Source organism: Canis aureus, chromosome 9, assembly GCF_053574225.1.
Source record: "Canis aureus isolate CA01 chromosome 9, VMU_Caureus_v.1.0, whole genome shotgun sequence".
Lineage (NCBI taxonomy): Eukaryota > Metazoa > Chordata > Mammalia > Carnivora > Canidae > Canis > Canis aureus.
In genome coordinates, this window is record NC_135619.1 from 3403056 (window position 1) to 3415593 (window position 12538).

Sequence of the window (12538 nt, forward strand, 5' to 3'; positions counted from 1 at the left end):
GGTTGGTGGGGCCCAGTCTGGTGGGTGAGGACACAGCATGGCTACCAAGAGGGACAAGAAGTCGGGGGTATTGGAAGTGCCTTGAATGTCAGAGGTCCAGGTGGTTAGATGCCCTAGGTCCTGCTGAGAAGTCCTCCGTCTATACAGGAAGAGGGCAGGAAGTTATCCTGTGTAGAAATTCAGCTGATCCACTCACTAAATTTACACAAAGAAAAACAAGGAAAAAATACTCAGCTAATAGATTTGAAGGATAGACTTAAAAAAACAACACATTTTATTTATTTATTCATGGAGACACAGGTTGAGGCAGAGACACAGGTGAAGGGAGAAGCAGGGTCCCTGCAGGGAACCGGATGCGGGGCTGGATCCTGGGATCACACCCTGGGCTGAAGGCAGATGATCAACCACTGAGTCCCCCAGGTGGCCTGTTTAATTTGTTTCTAACTCATATGAGTAATACATATTTATTGCAACAAAATAAAATTCAAATACCCCAGAAAGATTTAAATAAAAAGAGGAAATGCACTGTCATCCTTAAGAGAAAAGTTAAAGTCCCTGGCTGCTGGTGCACTGTTTCCTTCTGGGCGTGACTGGTGTTTGTGTGTGTGGCAGGGCCCTGAGGGCCCTGAGACTCCAGGGCACTCACATATGCTGTCCTGCCCTGGATGCGGCTGCAGGAGGTACCTCTATCCCTTCCATCAGGGCCTCTGCACACCGTCTAGTAACAGTGCAGGTGTCGGGATCTAACCACTGACACCAGCGTCTCTGACTCAGGTCCCGGCCATCAGTTCATTTGTTCAGTCCTTGCAAGAACCTTCTGCAATGGATGCTATCTGCACAGAGAAACGGACCCGCTTCCAGTGCTGCCCCCTGGACGTGGACTCTCATCCCTCCTGCTCTAGGCCCCATGCTGGCCCGAAGAGCTGACCTCCTCTCCCTCACCACGCTTGCTCTATGTACACGGGCCATCATCACACTGTGGTCCTGCAGCCACCACACGTGCCTGGAAACACGGTCCAGGTGCTGCTTGGTCCTCTGGCTCCTCTGGGGCAAAGCAAGGCGTCCCTCCAGGCTGGCATTCTTGCCTGGCACCCACTGGGCACTCCGTAAGTGCTCACAGACTAAGTGAGTCCATGAGTCTAGGAGCAGGGTTTGTGTCTGCCCCAAGGAATTGAACTTAGGATCTCGGAGAGATGTCCACACTCCCATGTCCGCTGTGGTATTATTCAAAAAGGTCAGATACGGAGACAAGCTAAGTGTCCACAAGTGGAAGAAAGGGTGAAGACGGTAGGTACACATGTCTACACCACATGCCATGGGGATTATTCGGCCACGGGGAAAAAGGACATGCTGCCATTTGCAACAACGTGGGTGGAGCTGGAGGACGTGAAGTGTGTAATATCACTGTACGTAGACTCCAAGTTCGTCAGAGTCACAGAGACAGAGAGTGCAGGGTCAGGGGCCCGGGGCTGGGAGGGGGCAGTGGGAGGTATCGGTTGGGGGCACGCAGGCTGTGACGCCAGAGGACTAAGTCCTGGAGATGGGCATATGGCGCTGTGCCCACAGCTGGTCATTCTCTGCTGTGCGTGGATACTTGCCAAAGGGCAGGTCTTGTATTAAGGGTTCTCACCATACACACAGAACAGCATTAAAACAGCAACAATAATAAAGGGGCGGGAGGAGACTTTGGGAGGTGATGAGCATGGCCTCGGCAGAGGTGAGGTTCTCACAGGCGTATCCTCAATTCAGAAAAGCAGTTGAGGACGTTGACAGGTGGTGCACAGAGCCTTTGCCGGCCAGCAGACTGTGCCTGATGGCTGGAGGGCCAGGCATGCTCCTGATGCTCTACTTGCCAGGCCCGGGGGGTCCCCTGCCCCACTGTGCTCACTACCTTCACAGCCCTCTCATGGCCGCTGGGACGCCCACGGGGACACCCCGCCTCAGGGGCCCCCGAGAGCACGGCAGACGTCTCTGGCTATGGCCGAGATAAGCACGCTGCTCACTGGTGTGGAAAATCCACAATATGAGTAACTGTTAGTCTCCAACCTGGTGATGCAAGCTTGTTCACTCCATGCTGAGGCCACATCCTTCCTGCCCTGCTGGGCTGTGACCACTATAAATTCATCAAGTTTCCTCTTGGGCTGTTTCTGAGGCTGGTGTCCGGGTGAGTCCAACTCTGTGGAGCTGCATGGCTGCAAGAGTGTGGGGAGAATGAGGAGGGGCCATGGAGAGCCGGGGGTGTCCTGTTTAGCACACTAGGGATTCTCCGGCCAGCTTCCAAGCCTGCCCTTCCACGATTCTGGAAAACCCTTTTTTGTTTTTCATTACTGGGTCCTAGGCTTGTGTGCAAGTGTGTGCGTAGGGACTGGGGAGTAGGGGGTGGGGGGGCAGGTAGGGACAGCCACCACAGCTCACACCCACCCTTGGGGCGGATTTGCCCAGCATCCCCCCAGGGAGTGGATGGAGGGGATGTGGTGGGGATGTGGACGTCCTAGACACCGCAGGACACAGAAGGCAAAGGTCAGGGTAGAGCGCATGGGGCTTAGAGGCTGGGGGGCACAGAGGAGCCGTAGAGTCCTGATGTGGATGGCAAGGCCGACCGGGGTCCTGGGATGGTCCACAAAACAGGTGGGTCTACCTGGACATGCCCAGCCCACCGCCAAACGCATGAGGAACGGATTTGGTGGGTGCGTGGAGCCAGGAGTGCAGGGCAAGATGAAGGCACAGGGGAGGCAAGCATGCTTCAGGCATTGTGCACACACACTCTCTCCTGCAGTCCCACCCTTCCTCTCCCTCCTGTTAGCGTCCCTCATTCATGGCCTTGGGTTGATGTTGTGCTTTCCCAAACTCAGTCATGTGGCGGGATGGATCCCAAACAAAGCCAACATGCTTATCAGCCCAAATCTTGGAGACGCAGAAGAGCAAGGACACAGCAGCTGACCTTTGCTCTATGTGGAACTCTGCATCCCTGTAGAAAAGCTGAGACCTGAGCTCTAAAAAATGGTGGGCTGTGCGTGGAAAATGCTGGGAAAGTGGTTTGTTTTTGTTTTTGTTTTTTGCCTTTTAACCACCTGTTTTATTGTCTTTGTTCTTTTCTATGTTTTTCTGAGATACCTCGTTAAGTGATGGAAGAAAGACTCACATGCTTTTTCTTGCTATGAAAATTAGTATTTAGGGACATGAACTCAAATCAGTGCCCCTGACCTAAATCCTGGCTTTGAACCCCTTTTTTTTTTTCTGCGAAACCCTGGGCAAGTCACTTAGTTTCTGCTAAGATTCAGTTCCTCTTCTGTAAAATGGGCCTAAGCATATGTGCACCTCCTAGGGCTTCGGGAGAGTTAGATGCACAGCACATGAGTGCGGCACCTAGGCTGCGAGAGGCTCTCAGTCCCCGTGGGCTCTAATGATGATCACAATTGTGAATGTTGAAGGACACCTCAGGGAGATGTATGTGGTCATCACCTCCCCCTACGCACCTCGAGCGTCACCCACTCATCGCTATCGATCAATAGATGGATGGATGTGCAATTGGAGACCTCCCCTGTCCAGGCGCGGCTGTCTTCTTCCTCCGTCCAGCCGTGTGCTGCTCTGTTACTACCGTACTTACTCATTTCCGGGGTCAAAACAGAAATAGGGAACCAGAGCCTTTCCAATGGAAGGAACTTAAAAGCCATATTTTCCATTCTGTCATTTTATAGATGAAGAAACAGAAGCTGAGGAAGACTTTGCCCCAGGCCATTCCTCAGTAACTAGTGAGAACAAAGTTCTCCCCGTGGTGCACTGTGGTGGCTTAAGGCTGCAGGTTGGGCTCACAGTATTATCGACATGGTTCCCTGTGCGGGTTTAACCTCTGTTTCTCTCCAGAGGGACACTGTTCTTCCATGGCTCAGGACAGACTCCTGAGTCGAGCCAACAGGAAAACGTTCTGGTGAGTATTTGGGTCATTTTTCAAAACCTCATTATGGTTCAATTCTCTATTTTTTCTCCTTATGTTCTGGGTTTTTCGTGGGTTCATTCTCTTTCAAGAGGGCAGACTTTTAGGAAGATTCTGCTTACCCATGTGCTGTTTTCATCATCCAGCTTCCTGGAGTGGACCTATGCCCAAGGGCCCTGAGCCAAGCTGCAGAGTAGCATGGCAAGCGTCCGCTGCAAGCTGGCTCGTTACCTGGAGGACCTGGAAGATGCAGACTTTAAGAAATTCAAGATGCACTTACAAGACTACCCTTCTCAGAAAGGGTTCAGCCCTCTCCCTCGGAGTCAGACAGAGAAAGCTGACCACATGGATCTGGCTACTCTGATGATCGACTTCAATGGTGAGGAGAAGGCATGGGCCATGGCAGTGTGGATTTTTGCTGCAATCAACAGAAGAGACCTTTATGAGAAAGCTAAGAGGGATGAGCTGGAGTGGGGTGAGTGGAAGATAGACAGCATTTTAAAAAATCGTGATACGATACACGTGACATACAATTACCGTCTTAGCCATTTCAAAGCTATGGTTCAGCAGCATTAAACACATTCACATTGCGCAATCAATCTCCACAACTTTTCTTTGTCTTGCAAAACTCTGTACCCATTAGACAACAATTCCTGTCCCCCTCCCCTAAGCACCTGGAACTACCACCTTCTATCCTTAAGAATTTGGCTACTCTTAGTACGGCTTATGAACAGCTTCATAAAGTATTTGTCTGTTTGTGGCTAGCTTACTTTATGAAGCATAATGTCCTCAAGCCTCATCCATGTGGTCACATACAACATTATTTCATTCTTTTTCAAGGTGGGATAATATTCCAGGGTATGTGTATGCCAAATTTTGTTCATCTATTCACCCATTAGTGGACATTTGGATTGCTGTTAGCTTTTGATTATTTTGAACAATGCTGCTAAGAACACGAGGGTACAAACCTCTTTGAGACCCTGCTTTCAATTCTTTGCGGGATGTGTTCAGAAGTGGAATTATTGTATTATATGATGACTCTAGGTTTCATTCTTTGAGGAGCCACCATGATGTTTTCCATAGTGGCTGCCTCATTTTGCACTCCCATCAACAGTACGAGGGTTCCTTTTTTTTTTTTTAAGATTTTATTTATTTATTCATGGCAGACACACACCGAGAGAGAGAGAGAGAGAGAGAGAGAGAGAGAGAGAGAGAGGGAGAGAGAGGCAGAGACAGGCAGAGGGAGAAGCAGGCTCCATGCAGGGAGCCTGATGTGGGACTCGATCCCGGGTCTCCAGGATCATACCCCGGGCTGCAGGTGACAATAAACTGCTAGGCCACAGGGGCTGCCCGTGTACAAGGGTTCTAATTTTTCCTCATCCCCATCAATGCATATTTTATTTTATTTTGTTTTATAGTAGTTACTCTGATGGGTGTGAGGGGATATCTTAGTGTGGTTTTGATTTGCATTTCCCTATCGACTGGTGATATTGAATGACATTTCATGTGCTTTTTCACCATTTGTCTATCTTTGGAGAAATGTCCACTCAACTTTTTTCCATATTTCAGTTGGGTTATTTGTTTGTTTGTTTTTGTTGTTGTTGTTGACTTATAAGGGTTCTTTATATGTCTTGGATACTAACACTTTATCAGATATATGATTTGCAAATATTCCTCCCATTCCATGGTATTCTTTGATGCAATGAAGTTAGTATTTTGTTTTTTAAAATAATTCCTTTTATCATCTTGGCTTTATTCTGCCTTCCTCTCGTAAGAGGGCCATGAGAAGTTGGAGGAAAGCAGTTTGCTTTTTTTTTTAACCTCCTTTAAAAATGGAATTTAGGGCTCATTTACCCCTAGGACCTGTGGACATGTTGGGGGTGAAGTTTTTTGCTTTCTGGCTTGGTGTTCTGATCAACGGAAGAGCGCAAGCAAGGGCTCAGAGGAATCTAGAAAATAACAGGATGATGCTGTTGAGCTAGTGGGAAAGGGGAATAAAAATGAATCAACAGATCAGGAGAAGCACAGCGAGAGGGGCAGCAATAAGGGCACAATGAGGGAGAGAAAATGATATGCCGGCATGAGGCAGGGGTGCATAGCAGCAGGTTGTTATAAACAAATTGCATATAATAACAGAATTGTAATTATGTCAGTAATTATATACTCACTAACCCAATTAATGTATAATGATCACAGCTACACAAGTCATTCATTAGGTAGTTTTTATGGATTTTGGTCATTCCTCATAAAAACTCTATGAGACTGGCTTTTTTTTTTTTTTTTGTAGGCTCTACACCTCAACAGAGGGCTTGAACTCACAACCCCTAGATCAAGAGTTGTATACTTTATCAACTGCATCAGCCACACACCTTGAGGCTGACACTTTCGAAAGAACTTTCAGTTTCATTACTCAATGAAATACTTTAGTCACAAAAAGACAAATGCCGTAAGACATCATTTGTAAGAGGTACTAGAGCAGATACAGATAAATTTGTAAAGACAGGAAGTGGTAGCCAGGAGCTGTAGGCAGTGGGGATTGGGGAGTTGTTTAATGGATGTTGAGTTTTAGTTTTACAAATAAGAGATAATTCTGGAGATTGACCAACAAAGCGAAGTGAGCGTGAAAGAGGTTCTGGTTGCCCAAGGCTCTGTTTCAGTCAGAGCCAAGGCATGAATTCAACGCTGGATGTGTCTTTGGCTAGAACCTGGCTCTTCATCTCTATGTGCTACCTTGGCTTCTTGGGCTGTGAGATAGAAGAATGGTATCTGGGGTTAGAAGCTTTTTTTTTTTTTTTTTTTCTAAGGAGGACCAGGTTGTAGGGTTAGGCTTCAGATATGAATTAAGTCATGGTTTTGGTTTGAATTACTGTTCAGATTTTGTTTTGTGATCAAGTTGCCAATAGCATTTGCATTCAGAATAAGTAGACACCTGCCAGGAATCTTTTATTTTGCTCTTGGGATCATGCTCATCTAAAGTTATCTCCCAAATATTTCCCCTGGTGCTTAGCACTTGTTCTGTTGTGCCTGTATTTCTCCAATGAAGTGCCTCTTTGGGATGTGTAATTTAGTGACTGTTTAGGTCTATGAATGTCAAATGTAGATGTATGTTGGAGCTTTCAAAATATAACGGTGCTGGTCCCTACCTCAGATAGAATGTAAAATAATCACTGGGAGTGGATTTTTTTTTTTTTAAAGCTTCCTAGGTGAATCTCAAGTCAGGGATTCACTTTTAGACAAACCAGCTTGATAATTCTCAGTCTTGAAGACCCAGAATGTGGGTACGATTAATTTCAGGCATTTGGGGGCAAGGGAGGACAATCCTGTTGTCTCATAGCCTCCTTGGGGGTATTTAGACATTTAGTGTGGGAGTGGCCTCAAAACAAGGACACCAGGGAAGTTTGCCAAAGACAAACAAGGGTAAGAGAAATGTTGCCTGTCTCATGTGTTTGCTGATTGATTTCTTGGCCTCGGAGAGATCCTGAGACTGGATACAGTGGGGGCACAATGCTAGGTGGGTGAGTGACACCCATTGCTTTGAAAGCAGGAGTGCATGAGTGCCATGAACTGGATGTTCAACTGTACACCTCTCATCTGCAACCCTGAGCTGTGTTTTTGTTTGGGAGATGTCTGAGATAGGTGACTGCACTGTGCCATGTGCTGAGTACTGAGTTTCAGTTACATCACCTTAGTCAGGAGTCCTGGTTTTTAACTTTGTATTTCTCCCTCCTCCCTGCCTTTTTTTTTTCCCAGATAATTCACATCTGGAATGCCGAGAAGAAAGCCTTGAAGAGGAGTGGATGGGTTTATTGGGGTACCTATCCAGAATCTCTATTTGTAAAAAAAAGAAAGGTAAACAGTGGGGTTAGTGCTTCCTATAGGGTTTGGAAATCCAGTTTTAAAGCTTGGTCATTCTATATGTTCCTGCTCCTTGGGGAGCAAAGGCCCATTTCAGGAAATCCACTTTAGCTGAAGAAACAAATCAGTGTTCACATGGCTTCTTGCAGTCCCAGAACCAAGGGGAGGTGATTGAGTGTCTCAGGTTCTAAAAGGTATGGGCTGCAGACTACCTAGAGGAATAAGACTGAATAAAAAGGATTTTCTGGCAGGTAACAGGGCCTCTGGTACTTTGCTGTTCTTCTGCTCAACTGTGTATTTTGTTGAAGATTTTGACGGCCTAGATTTTCTGGGACCGTCCACACCCACATAGTGAAGAGAGTCTGCACCTCCTTTTTCTTAATTCTGGTCATCATTCCCTGTGGACCACAGACCATTGTCAATAGCTCATATGTACTTGGAGTTCTCCCAAAGTTTATCTTTCTGTCTTTGCCCCAGATTACTGCAAGAAGTACAAAAAACACGTGAGGAGCAGATTCCAGTGTATTAAAGACAGGAATGCCCGTTTGGGTGAGACTGTGAACCTCAACAAACGCTACACTAGGCTGCGTCTTGTCAAGGAACACCAGAGCCAGCAGGAGAGGGAGCATGAGCTCCTGGCCATTGGCAGGACTTCAGCCAAGACGCTGGATAGCCCCATGAGTTCCGTGAATGTGGAATTGCTGTTTGAGCCTGATGACCAACACTTGGAGCCCGTTCACACAGTGGTATTCCAGGGATCGGCAGGCATTGGGAAAACTATACTGGCCAGGAAGATCATGTTGGACTGGGCATCAGACAAAATTTACCAAGACAGGTTTGACTACTTGTTTTATATCCACTGTCGGGAGGTAAGCCTCGGGACACGGAGGAGCCTGGGGGACCTGATTGTCAGCTGCTGCCCTGACCCAAACCCACCCATATGTAAGATTGTGAGCAAGCCTTCCAGGATTCTCTTCCTTATGGATGGCTTCGATGAGCTGCAGGGTGCCTTTGATGAGCATACAGAGGCTCTCTGCACAAACTGGCAGAAGGTGGAGCGGGGAGACATTCTCCTGAGCAGCCTCATCAGGAAGAGGCTGCTTCCTGAGGCCTCTTTACTCATCACCACAAGACCTGTGGCTCTGGAGAAACTGCAGCATTTGCTGGACCGTCCCCGTCATGTGGAGATCCTGGGTTTCTCAGAGGCCAAAAGAAAGGAATATTTCTTCAAGTATTTCTCAGATGAGCAGCAAGCCACAGAAGCTTTCAGGCTGATTCAGGAGAATGAGATCCTCTTTACCATGTGCTTTATCCCCTTGGTCTGCTGGATTGTGTGCACTGGGTTGAAGCAGCAAATGGACAGTGGCAAGAATCTTGCCCAGACATCCAAGACTACCACTTCAGTGTATATCTTCTTCCTCTCCAGTTTGTTGCAATCTCACAGAGAGACCCAGAAGCACCAAGTCTCTGCCAGCCTCCGGGGTCTCTGCTCGTTGGCAGCAGATGGAATCTGGAACCAGAAAATCCTGTTTGATGAGTGTGACCTTAGGAATCACGGCCTTCAGAAGGCAGATGTGTCTGCTTTCTTGAGAATGAACCTATTCCAAAAGGAAGTGGACTGTGAGAAATTCTACAGCTTCATCCACATGACTTTCCAGGAGTTCTTTGCTGCCATGTACTACCTTCTGGAAGAGGAGGAACAGGGAAGGATGAGGAACCTGCCATGGAGTAGTTCCAAGCTTCCCAACCGAGATGTGAAGGTTCTTCTTGAAAACTATGGCAAATTTGAAAAGGGATATCTGATTTTTGTTGTCCGTTTCCTCTTTGGCCTTGTAAATCAGGAGAGAACCTCCTACTTGGAGAAAAAATTGAGTTGCAAGATCTCTCAACAAATCAGACTGGAGCTGCTCAAATGGATTGAAGAGAAAGCCAAGGGCAAGAATCTGCAGATCCAGCCCAGCCAGCTGGAGTTGTTCTATTGTTTGTATGAGATGCAAGAGGAGGATTTTGTGCGAAAGGCCATGGGCCATTTTCCCAAAATTGAGATCAGTCTTTCCACCAGAATGGACCATGTGGTTTCTTCCTTTTGTATTGAGAACTGTTGCAGGGTGGAATCACTTTCCCTGAGGCTGCTTCATAACTCCCCAAAGGAGGAAGAGGAGGAGGAGGAAGAGGAGAATGAGAAGGAAATGCAACACTATGATGTGGATCACTGTGTCCTCCTAGATCCTCATACCACCTATGCTTATCGGTAAGGAGATTTGGCTTCCGGCAGGTGTAGAATAGTAGTGCTGGTCTCCATTTTCTAGCCACCTTTCTCTGGGCACTTGCTGTCTCTCCCTGCTTCTCAACTGTCTTTAAAATGTGGCTGCCACAGCTACATAATAATGCCACCACCACTCATTTCTCCCAGACACCTTCAATGACAGAGGTTGACTAGTAGGGGATAGGAAAGTGGACAAATGGGTGAGGAAAAAGGCAATGAAGAAAATAAGCAAATGATTGGTGGATGCCAACTCAGTGCAAGGTATTCTGTGGGGTAGAGAGTTGAATAAAAATGTTGTAAACTCAAATTGCTTGTAATCTACTTGGGGCTCTAGTGCTTAGTATTCAGTTAATACCCAAGGAGCAAAACAACCCCAGTGACTGTCTCACGAGCACAGAAGACAGAAGGCCTTTAGTACTGGGTGCTGAAGGGAGGCTTCTCAGAGGAGTGAGGTTTGAGACTGCCTTGAAGGTTTGGTAGGATATGGGTGAGTGCAGGAGAAGGTAAGGGGATTTTGGCAGTGGGGTCTGGTGTCTGAGGAACAGATTATGCAGGACACTATGGGGAGGGACATGGTTTCATTGGAAGTTATAATGAGGGAAAATTGAGGGTAATAGAGCTGGGAAGGAGAGGGTGATTTTAAGTCCCACATTATGTTTATAACCAGGAAGTCACCAACAGCACCCTCTTCAGGGTCTGTTCATCAATATTGTAGGAGATCAGAAGCTAGTCGCTGTGTCTGAACAGCAAAACAGTTCAGTTGCCTGACCTCTGAAGTCCATGCTTGGGAACTGCCACAGCTATGGTGGGAAGGTGGATGCTCTGTGAATGCTTGGGTTTAACCTGCCTAGAAAACACTTGACATGGGACAAAATTAAGGAGAAAGGGGACTGGTCCTTCCACCAGGGATCATGACTTTTCAACATCCTCTCTCATGCTTGGCACTGCTACTAGGACAACCTTTTTATTTATCACTCAGTCATCAAGGACCACCTGCTAGGGCTTCAGCATTAGCTAAGACCTGTCCCTGCTCACAGCAACTTAAGGTTCAGTTGTGGAGACAGTTGGAAAACAATGATGGACAGTAGAGAGAGATGGACTATGGCAAGAACATCTATAGGATGTACCAGAAACACATGGTGGGAAGCCCTTGACCAGCTGGCCTCTGAGAGACGGAGCATGAGAAACCCAAGTGTGGGCAAAGGGTGGCTTGAACAGAGGGAATAGTGGGTTCAGAGGGCAGAGGTAGTGAAGCAGGGTGTGTCCCTATAATGGCAAATAGTTTAGGGTAGCTGTAGAGGGTGAGAAAGAGAAAGTGAGGGAAGGAAGCATATCTGCTCTATAGGGCCCCAAAAACTATGCTGAGGAGAAATCTGACCAAGATCACACAGAGCTGTGAAGAAGGCTTACAGAGACTCAGACTAAAACTCCTGATGAAAAGCCTGACACTCATCTCATTAGATGATAGTTACCTTCCTCTGAGGGCAAGAGCTTGCTTTGTGTGTTCCAGAACCTTCTAAAGACCAGCAGCATTGGGCATCCATCCCATGCTTGTTAGAAGTGCAAAGCTGCATGTCTAATTCTAGACACACAAAGTCAGAATCTGCATTTTAACAAGAGCTGCACATTGGAACCACTGCAAGTCTTAAGAATATTGATGTATGTGGTCCCATCTCAGAGATTCTGATATTAGTCTCATGGTGTCACCTGGCCTAGGGATTTTTGGCAGCATTGCTGATGCTATTATGCAGCCCATGTGAGAAGTGGTCTCTGGGTCACTTAGCAGAGTGACCAAGGCCGTGGGCAGGATGGCTGACTGATGAGAGAGGGAAGAGAAAGACACCTGGGGGAGGCTCCGGAGGGTGTACAAAGGCAGCAAGTCACAGACTCATGCTATTTCCATAATAGAGTGTGCAGGATAGTCTTACCAGGCTGCCCCCTCCCCTCCCGTCCCTGGCTTTGTTATTCCTCAGTAGGCCATTTGTGGTTCTGTGAGTCAGCTCTTAATCCTCAGGAGGTCTTTGTCTGAACTGATTTTTCTTTTCTTTCTTTCTTGTTTACAATTTCTAGGTTGGTGAATTGCCAGGTCACTGTCAGCCTTTGGCAGGGTCTCTTCTCAGTCCTGAGCAGAAACTCACTGAGTCTCACTGAACTGAATCTCAGTGACAATGCTCTGGGGGACCAAGGGGTAAATGTGTTATGTGAAATGCTCCAGCATCCTGGCTGTAATATTCGGAAATTGTGGTAAGAACCTGTGTGTGTGTGTGTGTGTGTGTGTGTGCGCGCGCGTGCGCTCACCTGTTGCATGTATTTATGAGTGAGACAGAGAGAGGAAGACCCCAGATCAGTGGTTTATTAGTTTTCTAGGGCTGCTATATAACAAAGTAACACAAACCAAGAGGCTCAAACAATAGAAATTCATTATTTCATAGTCCTGGTGGCTGGATGTTCAAGATGAAGGTGTCAGCAGGGCTGGTTTCTCC

General features: G+C 47.2%; 1 protein-coding gene across 10 annotated transcripts in view; it reads left to right on the forward strand.

The window, feature by feature from the left end:
• Window positions 1-2079: 2079 nt before the first annotated feature.
• The window catches only part of NLRP3 (NLR family pyrin domain containing 3), a 68322-nt gene continuing 57863 nt past the window's right edge, over window positions 2080-12538 (forward strand). For 3 of the 10 annotated variants that reach the window (XM_077908492.1, XM_077908497.1, XM_077908501.1), the window contains exons 1-6: window positions 2080-2164; window positions 3699-3928; window positions 4081-4409; window positions 7685-7783; window positions 8267-10040; window positions 12126-12299. In XM_077908492.1, the coding sequence (XP_077764618.1) occupies window positions 4133-4409; window positions 7685-7783; window positions 8267-10040; window positions 12126-12299 (2324 nt within the window). In that variant the 5' untranslated portion in view covers window positions 2080-2164; window positions 3699-3928; window positions 4081-4132. Of the gene's footprint in view, window positions 2165-3698; window positions 3929-4080; window positions 4410-6221; window positions 6402-7684; window positions 7784-8266; window positions 10041-12125; window positions 12300-12538 lie in introns of those variants that run through there. The other 7 variants (XM_077908495.1, XM_077908493.1, XM_077908494.1 and 4 more) reach the window with 7 other exon arrangements.